The 22356-nt window shown below is 44.0% G+C and overlaps 3 protein-coding genes across 5 annotated transcripts in view; 1 reads left to right on the top strand and 2 right to left on the bottom strand.

The window, feature by feature from the left end:
- Positions 1-437: 437 nt before the first annotated feature.
- Positions 438-4315, bottom strand: LOC106590539 (nuclear factor 7, brain). Its single transcript, XM_082970781.1, has 6 exons — positions 3625-4315; positions 3273-3368; positions 2496-2726; positions 2366-2388; positions 2156-2274; positions 438-1897 (listed from the first exon to the last, which is right to left on the bottom strand). The coding sequence occupies exons 1-6, from the start codon at positions 4027-4029 to the stop codon at positions 1353-1355; spliced, it is 1419 nt and encodes a 472-aa protein (XP_082826907.1). The 5' UTR covers positions 4030-4315; the 3' UTR covers positions 438-1352.
- A 321-nt stretch (positions 4316-4636) lies between these two features.
- On the bottom strand, positions 4637-8484 carry zgc:194621 (uncharacterized). The gene is made up of 5 exons (XM_014181631.3): positions 7917-8484; positions 7246-7304; positions 6925-7008; positions 5175-5248; positions 4637-5072 (listed from the first exon to the last, which is right to left on the bottom strand). Exons 1-5 carry the CDS (start codon positions 8342-8344, stop codon positions 5028-5030), a joined length of 690 nt encoding a protein of 229 aa, XP_014037106.1. The 5' UTR covers positions 8345-8484; the 3' UTR covers positions 4637-5027.
- A 2746-nt stretch (positions 8485-11230) lies between these two features.
- Positions 11231-22356, top strand: part of LOC106590521 (uncharacterized) — a 53483-nt gene continuing 42357 nt past the window's right edge. For 2 of the 3 annotated variants that reach the window (XM_045710846.2, XM_045710844.2), the window contains exons 1-3: positions 11231-11366; positions 12298-13069; positions 13418-13567. In XM_045710846.2, the coding sequence (XP_045566802.2) occupies positions 12299-13069; positions 13418-13567 (921 nt within the window). In that variant the 5' untranslated portion in view covers positions 11231-11366; position 12298. Of the gene's footprint in view, positions 11367-11697; positions 11865-12297; positions 13070-13417; positions 13568-22356 lie in introns of those variants that run through there. The other variant, XM_045710845.2, reaches the window with a different exon arrangement.

Here is a 22356-nt window from a genome sequence, read left to right as displayed (position 1 = left end):
AACCTGGTTGTGTTGACCTGGTTGGTGTTATCATATTTAGAGTGAAGTGTGAGAGGAAACAATGTAAGTAGAGGCAGACATATCAAACAGACTATTGGTGCTTTCAGGACAACTGTGAACTTAGAATAAAACCAGATCAAATCAGGATGTCAGTAATATTAAGGTCGGAGCTATAGAAAGAGGAATTCCGAGTTGGATGACTATTCTAAATGATTTTTCAGTGGGAGCTCGTTATTTTCCTCAAGTTCCCAGTTGTCCTGAATGCCACATGAGAGGGAAGGAAGGATTCTCTTGGGTTGAGTCATGATTAGAATGACAGGCTGAAGGTGTGTGGTGGCTGGAGAGTGAGAGAGTAAATGTGTGGTGTACTCTGCCCTCTACTGGTAGAAGCAGAGAATGACATGAATAAGACAGCAATTACCAGCCTATTCCTTCAGTTACAAGAATATACAGTATGTTTTTATTAAAATTCATTTGACAAAATATTAAAACTATATATTGACTGATTTATATCACAAATTCGAATTATTTTCAGCCAATTCAAATCTATACAATTCAATATTAAAAACATTTTTTCATGGCTCATGGATTTAAAAATAACCATAGCTTCAGCTACATTCGAAAATAGCTAAGTTAATGTGTTTACCTAACTAACTGCTTCCCAGGCTTTGTCTGTCTTCTGCTTAGAGCAATTCATAACTGAGACAAGAAACACAAATAATATTCTACAGTATAAGCTTTAAGTGTTCTGTTCCACCATTACAGACAGAGGCTCTAAGTGTTCTGTTCCACCATTATAGACAGAGGCTCTAAGTGTTCTGTTCCACCCTTATAGACAGAGGCTCTAAGTGTTCTGTTCCACCCTTATAGACAGAGGCTCTAAGTGTTCTGTTCCACCCTTATAGACAGAGGCTTTAAGTGTTCTGTTCCACCATTAGACAGAGGCTCTAAGTGTTCTGTTCCACCCTTATAGACAGAGGCTTTAAGTGTTCTGTTCCACCATTAGACAGAGGCTCTTATTGTTCTGTTCCACCCTTATAGACAGAGGCTTTAAGTGTTCTGTTCCACCATTAGACAGAGGCTCTAAGTGTTCTGTTCCACCATTATAGACAGAGGCTCTAAGTGTTCTGTTCCACCCTTATAGACAGAGGCTCTAAGTGTTCTGTTCCACCCTTATAGACAGAGGCTCTAAGTGTTCTGTTCCACCCTTATAGACAGAGGCTTTAAGTGTTCTGTTCCACCATTAGACAGAGGCTCTAAGTGTTCTGTTCCACCCTTATAGACAGAGGCTCTAAGTGTTCTGTTCCACCATCACAGACTCTCTAAGTGTTCTGTTCCACCATCACAGAGGCTTACCCTGGTAAAATGCTCATTGGCTGGAGGGCACATTCATTGAGAAGGTAGGGAAAGACTCTCTCAGTGAAAGTGTGTGTAATAGTGTGTAAACATGTGTTATTATCAGGGTCAGAGAATGACAGCGTTCCTCTGTCCCAGTCCAGCTGCACTCTGATCCTCTGGGGTTTCTTTGTCAATCTGAGCTGGATGTCTGGCCTCGGTGGGGACTCCACTTTATATCTAATATCACCACCAACATCATAACCATAAGCATCACAGGTGCTTACACACCAAAGGCTTAAACACCAAAATCCACTTTCTACTTTTGCCTTCCTCTGGACGGACTCTGCTATCACACCCAGGGCTTTATTGAACCCTACCTCAACGTCCCAGCTGTGTGTCCCTGAGGTAAAGCCCTCAGAGCCCAAGACCATTTTATAGTAATTAAACCTCTCTGGGTTGTCAGGAAGCTGCTGTCTCTCATCATTGTATATGGCACTGGTCAGGTCCTCAGACAGGAGAAGATTTGGGTTGGCAGTGTTGGGGTCCAGAATCACAGGATCTGAGGAGGGAGATCAGAGATAGGGTATTATTTTTGTTATTGTTTGTTGATTGTTGTTGTTGATGAAGTGCGCTCTCTAATCTCCTAGCTGTGTGTGTGGACGTTTTATCAAAAAGGTGTTTAGCATTTGTAATGTAATGTGAAGATAATGAGAGATGACAAACTGTTGTGCAGAAAAGGTTATTGTTTTGGCTAAGTAGGTAATAGTATTAGTTTCATTCGCAGTGTTCCGCAATCTAGAAGAACTGTCATGCTCACTGTATTTCACAATCCCCTGCATCTCCTCCCAGACTCTGAACTGCAGGTTTCCCAGGTGTTTGGCGACATCTATGAGCCCTCCTGAGACCAGCTGTGGATCCGGCAGTGTGCACTGGGTTCTGGAAGAACATTCAGGAGTCAGTGCAGCTGTTGCTGTAGGGTTGGGTTCAGAACCACAGAGAAGAGAGAGATAGGAGGCAGATCACCTACCTTACCACTGTGGCCTTATAGTTCTGAAAAAAACAGAAGACAAGATTAAATTAAACAATCAATCAATATTTATCAGTCAACCAACACACATACCAACACATCCTGTCAATTTAGAGAGTGCAGTGCTGACCTTGAGGAATGAGATGTCTTCAGCTCTCAGCTCCTCCTCTAGGGCTCTGATTGTGTCTGAAAGTGATGATATCCCTCTGCTCATCTCCTCAATCTTCTCCTTCATCACCTGACTCTTCTGCTCCTCTTCCTCCCTCAGAACAGCTATCCTCACCTCCTCTTCCTCTCGTAGAAACTGGTGGAGCTTCTCAAACGCCTTTCTAATCAGTATCTCTGTGCTCTGGGCCTTGCTCTGGAGACAGTGAGAGGAAAGGTAGTAAACTATCCACATAAACACTGGAACATACATATTCTGCTCTGGAGACAGTGAGAGGAAAGGTAGTAAACTATCCACATAAACACTGGAACATACATATTCTGCTCTGGAGACAGTGAGAGGAAAGGTAGTAAACTATCCACATAAACACTGGAACATACATATTCTGCTCTGGAGACAGTGAGAGGAAAGGTAGTAAACTATCCACATAAACACTGGAACATACATATTCTGCTCTGGAGACAGTGAGAGGAAAGGTAGTAAACTATCCACATAAACACTGGAACATACATATTCTGCTCTGGAGACAGTGAGAGGAAAGGTAGTAAACTATCCACATAAACACTGGAACATACATATTCTGCTCTGGAGACAGTGAGAGGAAAGGTAGTAAACTATCCACATAAACACTGGAACATACATATTCTGCTCTGGAGACAGTGAGAGGAAAGGTAGTAGACTATCGACATAAACACTGGAACATACATATTCTGCACGATGTTATTGAGTCATTCTCCTTACTTTAATATGCTTTGCTGTTTCATCACAGATTTCTTTAACTTCATTAAAGACCTTCAGCTTCTTCTGTAAGGGCTTCAGGACAGTCTGGAGTTCTTCCTAGCATAAGCAGATGTTGAGTGAATATGAGAGAGAGAGAGAGAGAGAGAAATAGATGGAGGGGTCAAAGTGTATAAACAATGGGGAATTTTTAGGAACATCCTTTTCCATGTTAAAATGTGACGTGAATACAGGTTAGAATGCTGTGCTACTATAGTTCTTCATTATCACTTAATATGCAGACAATGGCCGCTGTTTAATATTGCTGTCTTTTTAGTTTTTCTGTGTTCCTATTACTATTTGTATTCTACTGTACCCTGTGGTCCTGTGCAGCTTCGTCTATGGGGCAGCAGTTGTGGTTTTTATGTTTTCTGGAGGCCTGACACACAACACAGATGGGCTGTTTATCGTCCAGACAGAAGAGCTTGAGTTTCTCGTTGTGCAGATTGCAGCGCTCCTCAGACTCCCCTGAATCTCTCCGCCTCCTCTCCTGTAAGAATGCCTCACACAGGTTCTTTAAGACCAGGTTACAGGGAGGATCTGCCCTTGAAGATCTTCTCCTGCAAACTGGACATTCCTGTTCTGCCTTCCCCCTGCAGTATTCCAGCAGACAGGCTTTACAGAAGCTGTGACTACATGACAGGATGACGGGATCCTTGAAGATGTCACAGCACACAGCACAGGATAGATCGTCCTCTTGGACAGATAATCTGGAAGCCATTTTGTTCTTGTGACAATCCGTCCTCTGGAATGACCGAGCCTTGTACAAAAGTTAACTTTCACTTTTGATTCTGATTGTTAAAAACCTAGTGTGATTAAGCAGCAGCGTGAGATCCCTGTTTTTAGTATGTATTTCTTACGGTAGTTGTAAAGGTAATTTCTCTCCTCCCAGTGTTTTCTGTGTTCAGTGGTTTCTCCGAGCAGGTCGTTTAGAGAACGCATGAGAGATTAACGTCAACCATCGATGTTAACACATTAAACTTCTGACGGGGAAGTCAGGTAGGAGGTGGAGTTTTGAGAGACCAGGAAACCAAGATCACGTGATGAGGAGGGCCAGGCCATTTGACGCCCTGTACGCACAGCTCACAAAATAAAGAATAATATCACCACTAAATTGCAATCTCAAAACAGACACAGCCCATGATTAAGCCCCTCGCCTTTATTGTGTCTGTGTCACAAGAGCTAACACAAATCTTCTGTAGGTTAAATGGTATACCAAACACACCTGACTATGGGAGGAGAGGAGGGACTGTATTGGGTTGTGTCATCATTAGAATGACAGTGGTTGGATGCTGTAGTCAGTCTTTTCAAAGTAAACCTCAGAAGCATTCCATAGGAGGGTTTTATTCACGTGTTACTTTATAAACATAGAAAGCCTGAACGATGAGGATAAAGAGAAGGAGTACAATGTTCTGCAGCCATGCAGTATATAAGATCAACAGCCATTTGTACAGTTCATTGTGATTCTCACTAAACAGAAGGATGGAAGTAGAACTTTTGTAGCCTACTTAACAATTGTTTTTTTTTACTAAATGAAACTAACATGAAATGTATTTGGTACAAAATATAAAATAATGCAGTGTGACACTGAAACATTGTAGATATTGATTGCTGTGCTGGACTTAGACATACAGGCAACAAGCATCATTCACATGATGATGATGCATCTGTACTTTATTAATGATAACTTCAGCTTTCTGTCTCTCTGTGGCTCAGTCTTCATCCCAACACCACTGGTGACGTCTCAAACATATATTTCTTCATCTGAAACAATATATAAAGAATAAATATGAACAGATCCACTATATTATCATCACATCCAATAGCCTGACAATATCTCCCACTCAGTGTGTGCGTGTGTCTCACCTGTCTCTGCTTCCTCCTGGCCTGCATTTCCTGCTGCTGCTTTAGCCGCACCTCCTCCAGACTCAGACACCCACCTACACACACACACACACACACACACACACACACACACACACACACACACACACACACACACACACACACACACACACACACACAATTTTACGGAATCCACCTGTCTCATATAAGCTAAAACAAATAGTTGTACCATGGTGCGCCCTTGTGGCTATAAACAGCACTACAGCAGATACATCTACTGACAGAGACACAGTAACGTCTCCAAACAGTGCTCCACAAGGGAGAGTATGCTGGTATTCTCCAGACAGTGCTCCACAAGGGAGGGTATGCTGGTATTCTCCAGACAGTGCTCCACAAGGGAGAGTATGCTGGTATTCTCCGGACAGTGCTCCACAAGGGAGAGTATGCTGGTATTCTCCAGACAGTGCTCCACAAGGGAGAGTATGCTGGTATTCTCCAGACAGTGCTCCACAAGGGAGAGTATGCTGGTATTCTCCAGACAGTGCTCCACAAGGGAGAGTATGCTGGTATTCTCCAGACAGTGGTCCACAAGGGAGAGTATGCTGGTATTCTCCAGACAGTGCTCCACAAGGGAGAGTATGCTGGTATTCTCCAGACAGTGCTCCACAAGGGAGAGTATGCTGGTATTCTCCAGACAGTGCTCCACAAGGGAGAGTATGCTGGTATTCTCCAGACAGTGCTCCACAAGGGAGAGTATGCTGGTATTCTCCAGACAGTGCTCCACAAGGGAGAGTATGCTGGTTGCTGTGAAACATGTTAGAGCATGTCATACTAATTAGACTCATTATTAACCAGACATTTAACTCTCCAAGGACTCACCTTGTTTATCACTGCATCTATGTGCTTGGAGATGTTTTGTTGTGTGTGTGTGTGTGTGTGTGTGTGTGTGTGTGTGTGTGTGTGTGTGTCACCTAGCTACAGATTGTAACTCCCCAAAACTGAACCATTATACTAGTAGTTACAGGTGTGGCTATACAAAACGTAGGCAGAGATTTTTCAACTAACCTGGTATTGGCGATAATATCTTCAACCTCAATTAGTGGAAACAGGAGTCTCATAAAATGTCAGTGTCCAGTTGCAAGGGGTCCGTTTGAATTTAGAAAATGCTCCGTTATTAAAAATAAATAAAGGTTTTGCTCCATGAAGCAATCCAACAATGTGTACCCCGCCATCTTGTCTATTTCAAGTCTTCTCTCATTGATCGAGACAGGTGTCTGTCATCGTGGACCCATCTGTCTCAATCAATGAGAGAAGATTTGAAAAATACATTTACATGTCATTTAGGAGATGCTGTTGTCCAGATTGATTTACAGGAGCAATTAGGGTTAAGCGTCTTCGTCAAGGGCACGTCGACAGATTTTCAAAACAGCAACCTTTGTGTTACTGGCTCAACACGCTTTACCGCTAGGCTACCTGCTGCCCCAGTGGTGCCATACACATTGTTCAATTACTTCAAGGCGCAAAACATTTATATTTATTTTTATAACAGAGCATTTTCTAAATTCAAACAAACCCCCTGCAACTAGACACATATATTTTACGAGACTGCTGTTTCCACGAATCGAGGACGAAGATAGTATCGCCAATACCAGGTTACTTTAAAAATCTCCGCCGACGTTTTGTATAGCCACAACTGTAACTACCAGTATAAATGTGAAATTGTGGGGTTAAATCACATTATCTGGTGTTACAATCTGTAGCTATGTCTCACCAACACTGCTGGGGTCAATGGACACATAGGGTGTGGCTCTGCTCAGCCTCAGATCCTCCAAAGCAGCAAGCTCCGCCTCCGCCTCTGCACACCAATCAGAGACACACACGCCCTCAATCAACCAATTAAAACACCCCCCCCCCCCTCCCTCCCCCCAATCAACAAATGAACACAGCAATTCATTTTAAGGCTTCCCCCTCTAGGCTGATCCTAGATGAGGATGATGATGGTGTGGAGGAACAGGAGGAAGAGGGTGATAATGATGATGACAATCACATTCCTGGCTGTGTTTTGTGACACTGTGAAAGACAAAGGACTCACTTCGCTGGATCTCTATTCTTTTCTTGGGGTTAGGGGGGATGACCGTGAAAGCTTTGTGACTGAAACCGAGAAACAGAAATGAATTAAATATAATGTAATGCCAAGATGACAAGCCAGTCTGGCAGTTTACATCAAATTGGACAGGCTTTCAGCTAAGCTACTCTGAAATTCAAATGCCAAACGTCTAAGTGACAGTTTGTAACATGTAATAAAGGGCGAACAGGATCTGGTGAGGGAACAGAGCGTGACACAGCACCTGGGTGCCAGCTGGTGAGAGGTAGGATTACACGACCAGCAGCAGATGGCTTGGCGCTGAAGACAGAGCTATTTCCAGCTACCAGCTAGCTGTACACAACACGACACACCTGCAAATAACCATACACATAGGCCTAGAGTATATTGAGGTAGGCTATAGGAGTCCTCTAATAGGGCATGAGTGACCAACCCTCCTGGAGAGCGACTGGGTGTGCAGGCTTTCATTCCAACCTTGCTATAGAGTAACACAACTGTTTCAGCTAATCAAAGGTCCCAGCTGAGAATCCTGTGTGTCTGAGCAGGGCTGGAGCCTGGACTGGCCTATAAGCATTCAAACCCAGCAACTCTCCGGGATCAGGGTTGACTACCCATCGGGCCTTCTTGAGGAGGAAAGGTTCTTCAGCTGTCCCTCTCACCTCTGAATTGCATAGTGCGCCCTGGGTCTCGAAGTCCGTTCCTCTTCCTGCCCCGCCTGAGATGCTTCTTTAGACTTTGAAGAAGTTACAGTTGATTTTGGAGATGTGGCTGTTGGTTTTTGGCAGAGCACAGCTGATTTCGAAGAGGAGAGTGTTGATTTGGGAGCGGTGGAGGTTGATCTCGCTCTCCTATCGCACCTGGGGGCGCACAACTTGACCTGCTGCTGGGTCTTCGTGGTCTCGCATCGGTCACTATGGATACATCTGGGACAGCTCGACGCCCGCGGTTTGCGAGGAGCTGTGACTTTGTGTTGAGTTATCGATGCTGGTTTCGTTTCAACCGGTTTTGTTTTCACTTCGACGACTCTTGTTTTTGTTTCAATAACAGGCTTTTGCTTGATGACCCTTGTGGTCGGCATTTTATCCATAAAAAATATATAGGCTAGGCTAGGTCAAGGCTCCAAATAAAGTCCTTATCATCTCACCTTGTCAATAATAGTTGAATCGGTTCTACAATGGTTTTATCAACTCTTTGAATTAGTAGGCTATTAGCCTATGAGGTGCTGGATGCTGGTGAACGCACGTCTGGCTTGTCTGCCTCACCTGGCGACCGCTTGTTGACAGAGGAATCCCGTGCCACGCGCAGGCTGCCAGGGCAAATTAAATTCAATAGGTTTTACAGTAATCCGATTACTGACTGGATAGAATCCCCAAAGGATGCTTGACCTTGTAGTGAGCATAGCCGCAGGAAGTAGGGTTGCGGAGGGTGCTTCAGCACCCCCTGAAAAATCAGAATAAAAAAATATATATACTTTTTTCAACAAAATCTATATCCTTTTTGGAAAAAATAGTATTTTATTTTTTTTGTAATATTTTTGAAGAAAAAAATAACAATTTCACACTAGTATTAGATATACAGTAGACATCTGTAGTTAGGGTAAAATATTTTTTTCAGCATCTCTGCAAAAAAGCTCGTTTATTTAAGAAAAGTGTCTTGCAGGATTCAATAGTGGGATATTGTAAGAGTTGTTGCCCTATCCTTTTCTCTGCGATTGTCATTCTAATGGAATTTTACAAAGAACAAAACCCTGTCCTCAAACATTTACATCAAAAGGTGCAAAGTTATGGTCAAAGACACAAAACATCCACATCAAATTAAATATTTTTCTTGACCAAATAACATGGAAAACAACCACTTTTTGTGCAGTATTAATTTACTATCCTTACAAACGACTTAATGTAAATGTACATTACTGTATTGTACATAGGCTGGTCATCTAGGTTAGTTCCTGTAGACTTTCCATCACCATGGAGATAAAACAATGACCAATACAGTAATTGATTATGTGATGTGATGATGTGGCTCAGTTGGTAGAGGTTGTTGGTACGATTCCCATGGGGGACCAGTATGAAAATGTTTGCACTCACTATTGTAAGTTTCTCTGGATAAGAGTGTCAGTTTTCACAAAGAAATAACTTGTGTTTGCAAAGTATTTCAAGAAGGTGGAAAACATATATCAAGCAAGTATTTTTATATTTCACAAGTAACTTGAGTCTGATAATTATCTTTACAAAACAGTTAATCTGATAATACAAATGCTATTAAACACTCAAACACGTTTAGTTTATGTTTTCACAAAAAGTAGTGCACTGGGCCTTTACTAGTCCTATATTAGCAGGCCAATATAGATGTCTTCAGAGATGGCACATTTTTTCACTTCAGATACAAACATATACTTAAGAACAACAACTTACAGAAGCACACAAGCAATGACTACATCTAATCTGCCCAGACCCACATGCTCACACCTCCATCCCTAGTGCCTGCATTATTGTTTGCCACTTGGCCTTAAATTGTACCAATTTGTTTTTCACAGTCGCCCATGTTATTTCAATATTTCAATAATAAATCATTAACTTTTCTACTGTGTTAAGGACGGCGGATTGGTTAATTTCCACATTTTTAGTATGCGTTTTTTCAAGATGAGAGAGATCCTTGATGAAAACCTGCTCCAGAGCGCTCAGGACCTCAGACTGGAGCGAAGGTTCACCTTCCAACAACCCTAAGCACACAGCCAAGACAACGCAGGAGTGGCTTCGGGACAAGTCTCTGAATGTCCTTGAGTGGACCAGCCAGAGCCCGGACTTGAACCCGATCGAACATCTCTGGAGAGATCTGAAAATAGCTGAGCAGCAACACTCCCCATCCAACCTGACAGAGATTTAGAGGATCTGCAGAGAAGAATGGGAGAAACTCCCCAAATACAGGTGTGCCAAGCTTGTAGCGTCATACCCAAGAAGACTTGAGACTGTAATCACTGACAAAGGTGCTTCATTAAGTACTGAGTAAAGGGTCTGAATACTTATGCAAATGTATATTTCAGTTTTTTAATATAAATTGCCCCCCATCTGCTTTGTCACTATGGGGTATTGTGTGTAGAGTGATGAGAATTTTTTTTTAAACTATTTAATCAATTTTAGAATAAGGCTGTAACATAACAAAATGTGGAAAAAGTCAAGGGGTCTGATTACTTTCCAAATGCACTGTATATTTTTCTGTATATTTAGTAATTGTTTGCTTTTCTAAAGTCTAGCAACCTTGCCAGTTTTACAGAGAACGTTTTCGTATTATTTATTCATCATGAAGGACTCAACAGGATACATAGCTTGATTAAATAACATTTTCAAACATACCTCCTGCCCATCAAATGCTGTGCATGTCACTCTACACTATCAATCCTCCACTGACAATACTGCATGCACTAGACTAGAGTATCTACTGTCCTAGGCATCTTTTTGGCTGCGGCTTTTGTGGCGCGATAGGTAACGATACTTTGTGGAAAGGGAGTTGTTGATGTGTGCATAGGGTCCATGGTTCGAGCTTAAGTTGGGTCAAGGAGAGGGACGGAAGTAATACTGTTACATTGATGCTGTTGACCCAGATCACTTAGTTGGGTTCTGCCCAGCTGCTGGGTTTACTGCGGAGGAGGAGGAGGTCAGAGGAGGGTGAGTGTAACTGGTGTGAAATGGCTATCAATTGGTGACATCACTCGCTCAGAGACCTTGAAGTAGTTGTTTGCCTTGTTCTGCGATGCTTCATGAGTGTCTATTGTCGATGTGTTCAGAGGGTCCGGCTTGGTTCGAGTCCTCGTTGTGCACGGAGAGAGACCTGATCCAGTTAGTGTGCCCCCTTCGTAAAGGGCTTAAAAATTACGTTTTTTATTTATTTAACATTGACATTAAAAAAACACTACACACACAATTTGAGTGCGGTCCTCCTGCACTGTGCGTGGTGCTGTCTTGCCTCTCTCTGCTCTCTGCTCTGTGAGCGTCACAGCTCTACGCTACTGTACTCACTCTCCATTCCTCCCATCTGGCGGACTGACTGGCACATCGCACCCGACTCTCTGGCCTCCCTGAGCGGTCTGCCTCCACACAGACCCCCGGCAGGTATGGAGGTGTGGGTGGGGGTGGTGAGGGGAGCACAGATGGGATAACTTACGAATCATTGGTGTGATTCTATTAATCATAAACTCACATTTACCTACTCTGAAATATTCGTAGCATATATTTCACACTTGTTGTTGAAACATCCGCGTCTGATTAGGATAGTGTTTACCTGCCACTTTATATTTGTGGCAGGTTTATCACAAGCGACGCAAAGTCATAAAGCTAATTTTATCGGGGCTGATGTTATGACGTGCTGCTATTGAATACACATTCTGTGTTCTCTAATACCAGGAAGTGGAGCGCGCAATGTGTCACATGCACGCCCCTTTTAGCCTACTGACTGTCATTTGTAATCTACAGAAACGCAGTTCAGCCTTCTTTCACTGACATTGACAGAAGGAGTAGCCTATAGATAAACAAACATGCATTTCCTCTTTGTTGATGGATAGAGAGAATAGGCTCGGCTGCATGCGTCACAACTGGTTTGGACAGGCCTAGGTATGTAGGCTACTATTTCTTGGTGGTTTTGATAGAACATTCAATGACACCCACACTTTTTAATAGGTTGGGATTTTCTTGGCAGGATATTTGTAGACAAAGTAGCCTAAGCATCGTCATCGTAAACATGATTATTAAAGGCAAGACACTAGTCCGGCAGCGCGAGAGGCACTCGAGTCTCTACCCAGATGTTTGCATCTGTCACACGTGGGTGGCACCTGCTAAGGCAATGATTATCCCCGTATATTTCCATTATAAATTAAGTCATTACTTTGTTACAAATTCGAAGTGCATAGGTCTCAACGCTTTTGTGGGAAGATTTGGGAAACGTTCCTGATATGACCAAAGGTGGCGCTGTTTCTGTAGCCACAACTGAAATAATTAACTACAACATAAAACAGACAGAGGTCTGATACTGTGTGTCCTCCTGCAGCATGCTGAATCCTAGAGCGATGGAGACAGACCCATCCTTGGAGACATGCACTCAGAGCAGAGCAGAGACAGAGGGAGAGAGAACGGAGACCAGAGAGGGACCCACCAGGAGCCCCAGCCCCCTGTCCCCCAATAGGTCTTCAGCTGCTCACAACCTTACTACTCCCCCTAAACTCACCCCTACTCCCCCTAAACTGAATCCCCCCCGCCCTTCTAAACTCACCCCCACTCCCTCTGCTAGTATGCTCACTCTCACCTCTACATGCACACCCTCTTCCTCCTCTACACCTACCCCCAATCCCCCTAAACTGAACCCCACCCCCTCACCTCCCCCCACGCTCACTCATAAAACCCTCACTACCTTCACCCCTATGGTACTCAACCCCACCCCAACATGTACACCTACTTCCCCCTCACTTACTCCCAACCCCGTCACCCCTACAATACTCAACCCCACCCCAACATGTACACCTACTCCCCCCACACTTACACCCTCTCTACCTACACCCACGCATGCCCCCACTAAAGTCACTCACAAACCTGTTCCTTTTCCCCTCACTCCCCCCACCATCCATTTTACTTCCCCTCTACTCACTCCCTCCCGCTCCTCCCCCACTGTATCAGCCATCACTTCTCTGCCCCCCTCCTCTGTAAACCATGGCAACATATCTTCTGCTCCCGGGACTTCCTCCTTGACCAATGGTAACGCAAGGCCAGTCCCCAAACCCACCTCTCCACCAATCACGCCTTTCCATACCCCGGCCAGCAGACAGGTAACTGACCATAGAGAAAATCAAACAAAAGCGGCACACTATGTAACTAGCCACACACACACACACACACACACACACACACACACACACACACACACACACACACACACACACACACACACACACACACACACACACACACACACACACACACAAGCACACACACACACGCACACACGCACACACACACACACAGGCACAAACAAACACACACACACATACACAAATTCACACACAATTGACTACACAGACAACCACATCCATTCCTGGATCAATTGGTTTACTTTCCTTTAACCTAGAGTACAGTATTCAAGATACCTCCAAAATACCCCTCTCTCTCTCTGTCAGATACATTTCCCTCGCCCCCTGGATACACCCACTCTGGTGCAAGCCTATCAGAGCACCTCGTCTGTCAGACAGAGGGTATCCCAGCAGGCTTTGCTCCTAGGTCGGAGTTCTTGTTCCAGCCGAGACCAGATGCTGCTCAGGACCCAGATGGTAACAACACACACACCAACACCTGTCAGCCTACATCTACCAACTGATAGTGTGTAACAACACACACACCAACACCTGTCAGCTCTACTTCTACCAACTGATAGTAACAACACACACACACCAACACCTATCAGCTCTACATCTACCAACTGATAGTAACAACACACACACCAACACCTGTCAGCTCTACATCTACCAACTGATAGTAACAACACACACACCAACACCTGTCAGCTCTACATCTACCAACTGATAGTGTGTAACAACACACACACCAACACCTATCAGCTCTACTTCTACCAACTGATAGTAACAACACACACACCAACACCTGTCAGCTCTACTTCTACCAACTGATAGTAACAACACACACACCAACACCTGTCAGCTCTACATCTACCAACTGATAGTGTGTAACAACACACACACCAACACCTGTCAGCTCTACTTCTACCAACTGATAGTAACAACACACACACACCAACACCTGTCAGCTCTACATCTACCAACTGATAGTGTGTAACAACACACACACCAACACCTGTCAGCTCTACTTCTACCAACTGATAGTGTGTAACAACACACACACCAACACCTGTCAGCTCTACTTCTACCAACTGATAGTGTGTAACAACACACACACCAACACCTGTCAGCTCTACATCTACCAACTGATAGTGTGTAACAACACACACACCAACACCTGTCAGCTCTACATCTACCAACTGATAGTAACAACACACACACCAACACCTGTCAGCTCTACATCTACCAACTGATAGTGTGTAACAACACACACACCAACACCTGTCAGCTCTACTTCTACCAACTGATAGTGTGTAACAACACACACACCAACACCTGTCAGATCTACATCTACCAACTGATAGTAACAACACACACACCAACACCTGTCAGCTCTACATCTACCAACTGATAGTAACAACACACACACCAACACCTGTCAGCTCTACTTCTACCAACTGATAGTAACAACACACACACCAACACCTGTCAGCTCTACATCTACCAACTGATAGTGTGTAACAACACACACACCAACACCTGTCAGCTCTACATCTACCAACTGATAGTAACAACACACACACCAACACCTGTCAGCTCTACATCTACCAACTGATAGTGTGTAACAACACACACACCAACACCTGTCAGCTCTACATCTACCAACTGATAGTAACAACACACACATCAACACCTGTCAGCTCTACATCTACCAACTGATAGTAACAACACACACACCAACACCTGTCAGCTCTACATCTACCAACTGATAGTGTGTAACAACACACACACACCAACACCTGTCAGCTCTACTTCTACCAACTGATAGTAACAACACACACACCAACACCTGTCAGCTCTACATCTACAAACTGATAGTAACAACACACACACCAACACCTGTCAGCTCTACATCTACCAACTGATAGTGTGTAACAACACACACACACCAACACCTGTCAGCTCTACTTCTACCAACTGATAGTAACAACACACACACACCACACCTGTCAGCTCTAAATCTACCAACTGATAGTGTGTAACAACACACACACCAACACCTGTCAGCTCTACATCTACCAACTGATAGTGTGTAACAACACACACACCAACACCTGTCAGCTCTACATCTACCAACTGATAGTGTGTAACAACACACACACCAACACCTGTCAGCTCTACATCTACCAACTGATAGTAACAACACACACACCAACACCTGTCAGCTCTACATCTACCAACTGATAGTAACAACACACACACCACACCTGTCAGCTCTAAATCTACCAACTGATAGTGTGTAACAACACACACACCAACACCTGTCAGCTCTACATCTACCAACTGATAGTGTGTAACAACACACACACCAACACCTGTCAGCTCTACATCTACCAACTGATAGTAACAACACACACACCAACACCTGTCAGCTCTACATCTACCAACTGATAGTGTGTAACAACACACACACCAACACCTGTCAGCTCTACTTCTACCAACTGATAGTGTGTAACAACACACACACCAACACCTGTCAGCCTACATCTACCAACTGATAGTGTGTAACAACACACACACCAACACCTGTCAGCTCTACATCTACCAACTTATAGTAACAACACACACACCAACACCTGTCAGCTCTACATCTACCAACTGATAGTAACAACACACACACCAACACCTATCAGCTCTACATCTACCAACTGATAGTGTGTAACAACACACACACCAACACCTGTCAGCTCTACATCTACCAACTGATAGTGTGTAACAACACACACACCAACACCTATCAGCTCTACTTCTACCAACTGATAGTAACAACACACACACCAACACCTGTCAGCTCTACATCTACCAACTGATAGTAACAACACACACACCAACACCTGTCAGCTCTACATCTACCAACTGATAGTGTGTAACAACACACACACACCAACACCTGTCAGCTCTTCTTCTACCAACTGATAGTAACAACACACACACACCACACCTGTCAGCTCTACATCTACCAACTGATAGTAACAACACACACACCAACACCTGTCAGCTCTAAATCTACCAACTGATAGTGTGTAACAACACACACACCAACACCTGTCAGCTCTACATCTACCAACTGATAGTAACAACACACACACCAACACCTGTCAGCTCTACATCTACCAACTGATAGTGTGTAACAACACACACACCAACACCTGTCAGCTCTACTTCTACCAACTGATAGTGTGTAACAACACACACACCAACACCTGTCAGCCTACATCTACCAACTGATAGTGTGTAACAACACACACACCAACACCTGTCAGCTCTACATCTACCAACTGATAGTGTGTAACAACACACACACCAACACCTGTCAGCTCTACATCTACCAACTGATAGTAACAACACACACACCAACACCTGTCAGCTCTACATCTACCAACTGATAGTAACAACACACACACCAACACCTATCAGCTCTACATCTACCAACTGATAGTGTGTAACAACACACACACCAACACCTGTCAGCTCTACATCTACCAACTGATAGTGTGTAACAACACACACACCAACACCTGTCAGCTCTACATCTACCAACTGATAGCGTGTAACAACACACACACCAACACCTGTCAGCTCTACATCTACCAACTGATAGTAACAACACACACACCAACACCTGTCAGCTCTACATCTACCAACTGATAGTGTGTAACAACACACACACCAACACCTGTCAGCTCTACATCTACCAACTGATAGTAACAACACACACACCAACACCTGTCAGCTCTACTTCTACCAACTGATAGTAACAACACCCACACACCACACCTGTCAGCTCTACATCTACCAACTGATAGTGTGTAACAACACACACACCAACACCTGTCAGCTCTACATCTACCAACTGATAGTGTGTAACAACACACACACCCAACACCTGTCAGCTCTACATCTACCAACTGATAGTAACAACACACACACCAACACCTGTCAGCTCTACATCTACCAACTGATAGTGTGTAACAACACACACACCAACACCTGTCAGCTATACATCTACCAACTGATAGTGTGTAACAACACACACACCAACACCTGTCAGCTCTACTTCTACCAACTGATAGTAACAACACACACACCAACACCTGTCAGCCCTACATCTACCAACTGATAGTAACAACACACACACCAACACCTGTCAGCTCTACATCTACCAACTGATAGTGTGTAACAACACACACACCAACACCTGTCAGCTCTACATCTACCAACTGATAGTGTGTAACAACACACACACCAACACCTGTCAGCCTACATCTACCAACTGATAGTGTGTAACAACACACACACCAACACCTGTCAGCTCTACATCTACCAACTGATAGTGTGTAACAACACTCACACAGCAACACCTGTCAGCTCTACTTCTACCAACTGATAGTAACAACACACACACCAACACCTGTCAGCTCTACATCTACCAACAGATTGTAACAACACACACACCAACACCTGTCAGCTCTACTTCTACCAACTGATAGTGTGTAACAACACACACACCAACACCTGTCAGCTCTACATCTACCAACAGATAGTAACAACACACACACCAACACCTGTCAGCTCTACTTCTACCAACTGATAGTGTGTAACAACACACACACCAACACCTGTCAGCTCTACATCTACCAACTGATAGTAACAACACACACACACCAACACCTGTCAGCTCTACATCTACCAACTGATAGTAACAACACACACACCAACACCTGTCAGCTCTACTTCTACCAACTGATAGTAACAACACACACACCAACACCTGTCAGCTCTACATCTACCAACTGATAGTAACAACACACACACCAACACCTGTCAGCTCTACTTCTACCAACTGATAGTAACAACACACACACACCAACACCTGTCAGCTCTACATCTACCAACTGATATTGTGTAACAACACACACACCAACACCTGTCAGCTCTACATCTACCAACTGATAGTAACAACACACACACACCAACACCTGTCAGCTCTACATCTACCAACTGATAGTGTGTAACAACACACACACCAACACCTGTCAGCTCTACATCTACCAACTGATAGTGTGTAACAACACACACACCAACACCTGTCAGCTCTACATCTACCAACTGATAGTGTGTAACAACACACACACCAACACCTGTCAGCTCTACATCTACCAACTTATAGTAACAACACACACACCAACACCTGTCAGCTCTACATCTACCAACTGATAGTAACAACACACACACCAACACCTGTCAGCTCTACATCTACCAACTGATAGTGTGTAACAACACACACACCAACACCTGTCAGCTATACATCTACCAACTGATAGTGTGTAACAACACACACACCAACACCTGTCAGCTCTACTTCTACCAACTGATAGTAACAACACACACACCAACACCTGTCAGCTCTACATCTACCAACTGATAGTAACAACACACACACCAACACCTGTCAGCTCTACATCTACCAACTGATAGTGTGTAACAACACACACACCAACACCTGTCAGCTCTACATCTACCAACTGATAGTAACAACACACACACCAACACCTGTCAGCTATACATCTACCAACTGATAGTGTGTAACAACACACACACCAACACCTGTCAGCTCTACATCTACCAACTGATAGTGTGTAACAACACACACACCAACACCTGTCAGCTCTACATCTACCAACTGATAGTAACAACACACACACCAACACCTGTCAGCCTACATCTACCAACTGATAGTGTGTAACAACACACACACCAACACCTGTCAGCTCTACATCTACCAACTGATAGTGTGTAACAACACTCACACAGCAACACCTGTCAGCTCTACTTCTACCAACTGATAGTAACAACACACACACACCAACACCTGTCAGCTCTACATCTACCAACTGATAGTAACAACACACACACCAACACCTGTCAGCTCTACTTCTACCAACTGATAGTGTGTAACAACACACACACCAACACCTGTCAGCTCTACATCTACCAACTGATAGTGTGTAACAACACACACACCAACACCTGTCAGCTCTACTTCTACCAACTGATAGTAACAACACACACACCAACACCTGTCAGCTCTACATCTACCAACTGATAGTAACAACACACACACACCAACACCTGTCAGCTCTACATCTACCAACTGATAGTGTGTAACAACACACACACACCAACACCTGTCAGCTCTACTTCTACCAACTGATAGTGTGTAACAACACACACACCAACACCTGTCAGCTCTACATCTACCAACTGATAGTAACAACACACACACACCAACACCTGTCAGCTCTACATCTACCAACTGATAGTGTGTAACAACACACACACACCAACACCTGTCAGCTCTACTTCTACCAACTGATAGTGTGTAACAACACACACACCAACACCTGTCAGCTCTACTTCTACCAACTGATAGTGTGTAACAACACACACACCAACACCTGTCAGCTCTACATCTACCAACTGATAGTGTGTAACAACACACACACCAACACCTGTCAGCTCTACATCTACCAACTGATAGTAACAACACACACACCAACACCTGTCAGCTCTACATCTACCAACTGATAGTAACAACACACACACCAACACCTATCAGCTCTACATCTACCAACTGATAGTGTGTAACAACACACACACCAACACCTGTCAGCTCTACATCTACCAAGTGATAGTGTGTAACAACACACACACCAACACCTATCAGCTCTACATCTACCAACTGATAGTAACAACACACACACCAACACCTGTCAGCTCTACATCTACCAACTGATAGTAACAACACACACACCAACACCTGTCAGCTCTACATCTACCAACTGATAGTGTGTAACAACACACACACCATCACCTGTCAGCTCTACTTCTACCAACTGATAGTAACAACACACACACCAACACCTGTCAGCTCTACATCTACCAACTGATAGTGTGTAACAACACACACACCAACACCTGTCAGCTCTACATCTACCAACTGATAGTAACAACACACACACCAACACCTGTCAGCTCTACTTCTACCAACTGATAGTAACAACACACACACACCACACCTGTCAGCTCTACATCTACCAACTGATAGTGTGTAACAACACACACACCAACACCTGTCAGCTCTACATCTACCAACTGATAGTGTGTAACAACACACACACCCAACACCTGTCAGCTCTACATCTACCAACTGATAGTAACAACACACACACCAACACCTGTCAGCTCTACATCTACCAACTGATAGTGTGTAACAACACACACACCAACACCTGTCAGCTCTACATCTACCAACTGATAGTGTGTAACAACACACACACCATCACCTGTCAGCTCTACTTCTACCAACTGATAGTAACAACACACACACCAACACCTGTCAGCTCTACATCTACCAACTGATAGTGTGTAACAACACACACACCAACACCTGTCAGCTCTACATCTACCAACTGATAGTGTGTAACAACACACACACCAACACCTGTCAGCCTACATCTACCAACTGATAGTGTGTAACAACACACACACCAACACCTGTCAGCTCTACATCTACCAACTGATAGTGTGTAACAACACTCACACAGCAACACCTGTCAGCTCTACTTCTACCAACTGATAGTAACAACACACACACCAACACCTGTCAGCTCTACATCTACCAACAGATTGTAACAACACACACACCAACACCTGTCAGCTCTACTTCTACCAACTGATAGTGTGTAACAACACACACACCAACACCTGTCAGCTCTACATCTACCAACAGATAGTAACAACACACACACCAACACCTGTCAGCTCTACTTCTACCAACTGATAGTGTGTAACAACACACACACCAACACCTGTCAGCTCTACATCGACCAACTGATAGTAACAACACACACACCAACACCTGTCAGCTCTACATCTACCAACTGATAGTAACAACACACACACCAACACCTGTCAGCTCTACATCTACCAACTGATAGTGTGTAACAACACACACACCAACACCTGTCAGCTCTACATCTACCAACTGATAGTAACAACACACACACCAACACCTGTCAGCTCTACTTCTACCAACTGATAGTAACAACACACACACACCACACCTGTCAGCTCTACATCTACCAACTGATAGTGTGTAACAACACACACACCAACACCTGTCAGCTCTACATCTACCAACTGATAGTGTGTAACAACACACACACCCAACACCTGTCAGCTCTACATCTACCAACTGATAGTAACAACACACACACCAACACCTGTCAGCTCTACATCTACCAACTGATAGTGTGTAACAACACACACACCAACACCTGTCAGCTATACATCTACCAACTGATAGTGTGTAACAACACACACACCAACACCTGTCAGCTCTACTTCTACCAACTGATAGTAACAACACACACACCAACACCTGTCAGCTCTACTTCTACCAACTGATAGTGTGTAACAACACACACACCAACACCTGTCAGCTCTACATCTACCAACTGATAGTAACAACACACACACCAACACCTGTCAGCTCTACATCTACCAACTGATAGTGTGTAACAACACACACACCAACACCTGTCAGCTCTACATCTACCAACTGATAGTGTGTAACAACACACACACCAACACCTGTCAGCCTACATCTACCAACTGATAGTGTGTAACAACACACACACCAACACCTGTCAGCTCTACATCTACCAACTGATAGTGTGTAACAACACTCACACAGCAACACCTGTCAGCTCTACTTCTACCAACTGATAGTAACAACACACACACACCAACACCTGTCAGCTCTACATCTACCAACTGATAGTAACAACACACACACCAACACCTGTCAGCTCTACTTCTACCAACTGATAGTGTGTAACAACACACACACCAACACCTGTCAGCTCTACATCTACCAACTGATAGTGTGTAACAACACACACACCAACACCTGTCAGCTCTACTTCTACCAACTGATAGTAACAACACACACACCAACACCTGTCAGCTCTACATCTACCAACTGATAGTAACAACACACACACCAACACCTGTCAGCTCTACTTCTACCAACTGATAGTAACAACACACACACACACCAACACCTGTCAGCTCTACATCTACCAACTGATATTGTGTAACAACACACACACCAACACCTATCAGCTCTACATCTACCA

This window comes from Salmo salar, chromosome 29 (assembly GCF_965601325.2).
Source record: "Salmo salar chromosome 29, fSalSal1, whole genome shotgun sequence".
Classification (NCBI taxonomy): domain Eukaryota; kingdom Metazoa; phylum Chordata; class Actinopteri; order Salmoniformes; family Salmonidae; genus Salmo; species Salmo salar.
Note: the sequence above shows the minus strand (reverse complement) of the source record. Positions and strands in the feature narration are given on the sequence as shown.

Excerpts from the sequence above, each read along its gene's own strand:
- LOC106590539 (XM_082970781.1), bottom strand. The coding sequence starts at position 4,029 with ATGGCTTCCAGATTATCTGTCCAAGAGGACGATCTATCCTGTGCTGTG. Across the intron at positions 2,389-2,495 it reads AAGACATCTCATTCCTCAAG|AACTATAAGGCCACAGTGGT; the intron begins GTCAGCACTGCA and ends TGTTTTTTTCAG. Across the intron at positions 2,275-2,365 it reads TATAAGGCCACAGTGGTAAG|AACCCAGTGCACACTGCCGG; the intron begins GTAGGTGATCTG and ends ATGTTCTTCCAG.
- zgc:194621 (XM_014181631.3), bottom strand. The coding sequence starts at position 8,344 with ATGGATAAAATGCCGACCACAAGGGTCATCAAGCAAAAGCCTGTTATT. Across the intron at positions 7,305-7,916 it reads GCGCACTATGCAATTCAGAG|TCACAAAGCTTTCACGGTCA; the intron begins GTGAGAGGGACA and ends TCTCGGTTTCAG. Across the intron at positions 5,249-6,924 it reads CATTGACCCCAGCAGTGTTG|GTGGGTGTCTGAGTCTGGAG; the intron begins GTGAGACATAGC and ends GTGTGTGTGTAG.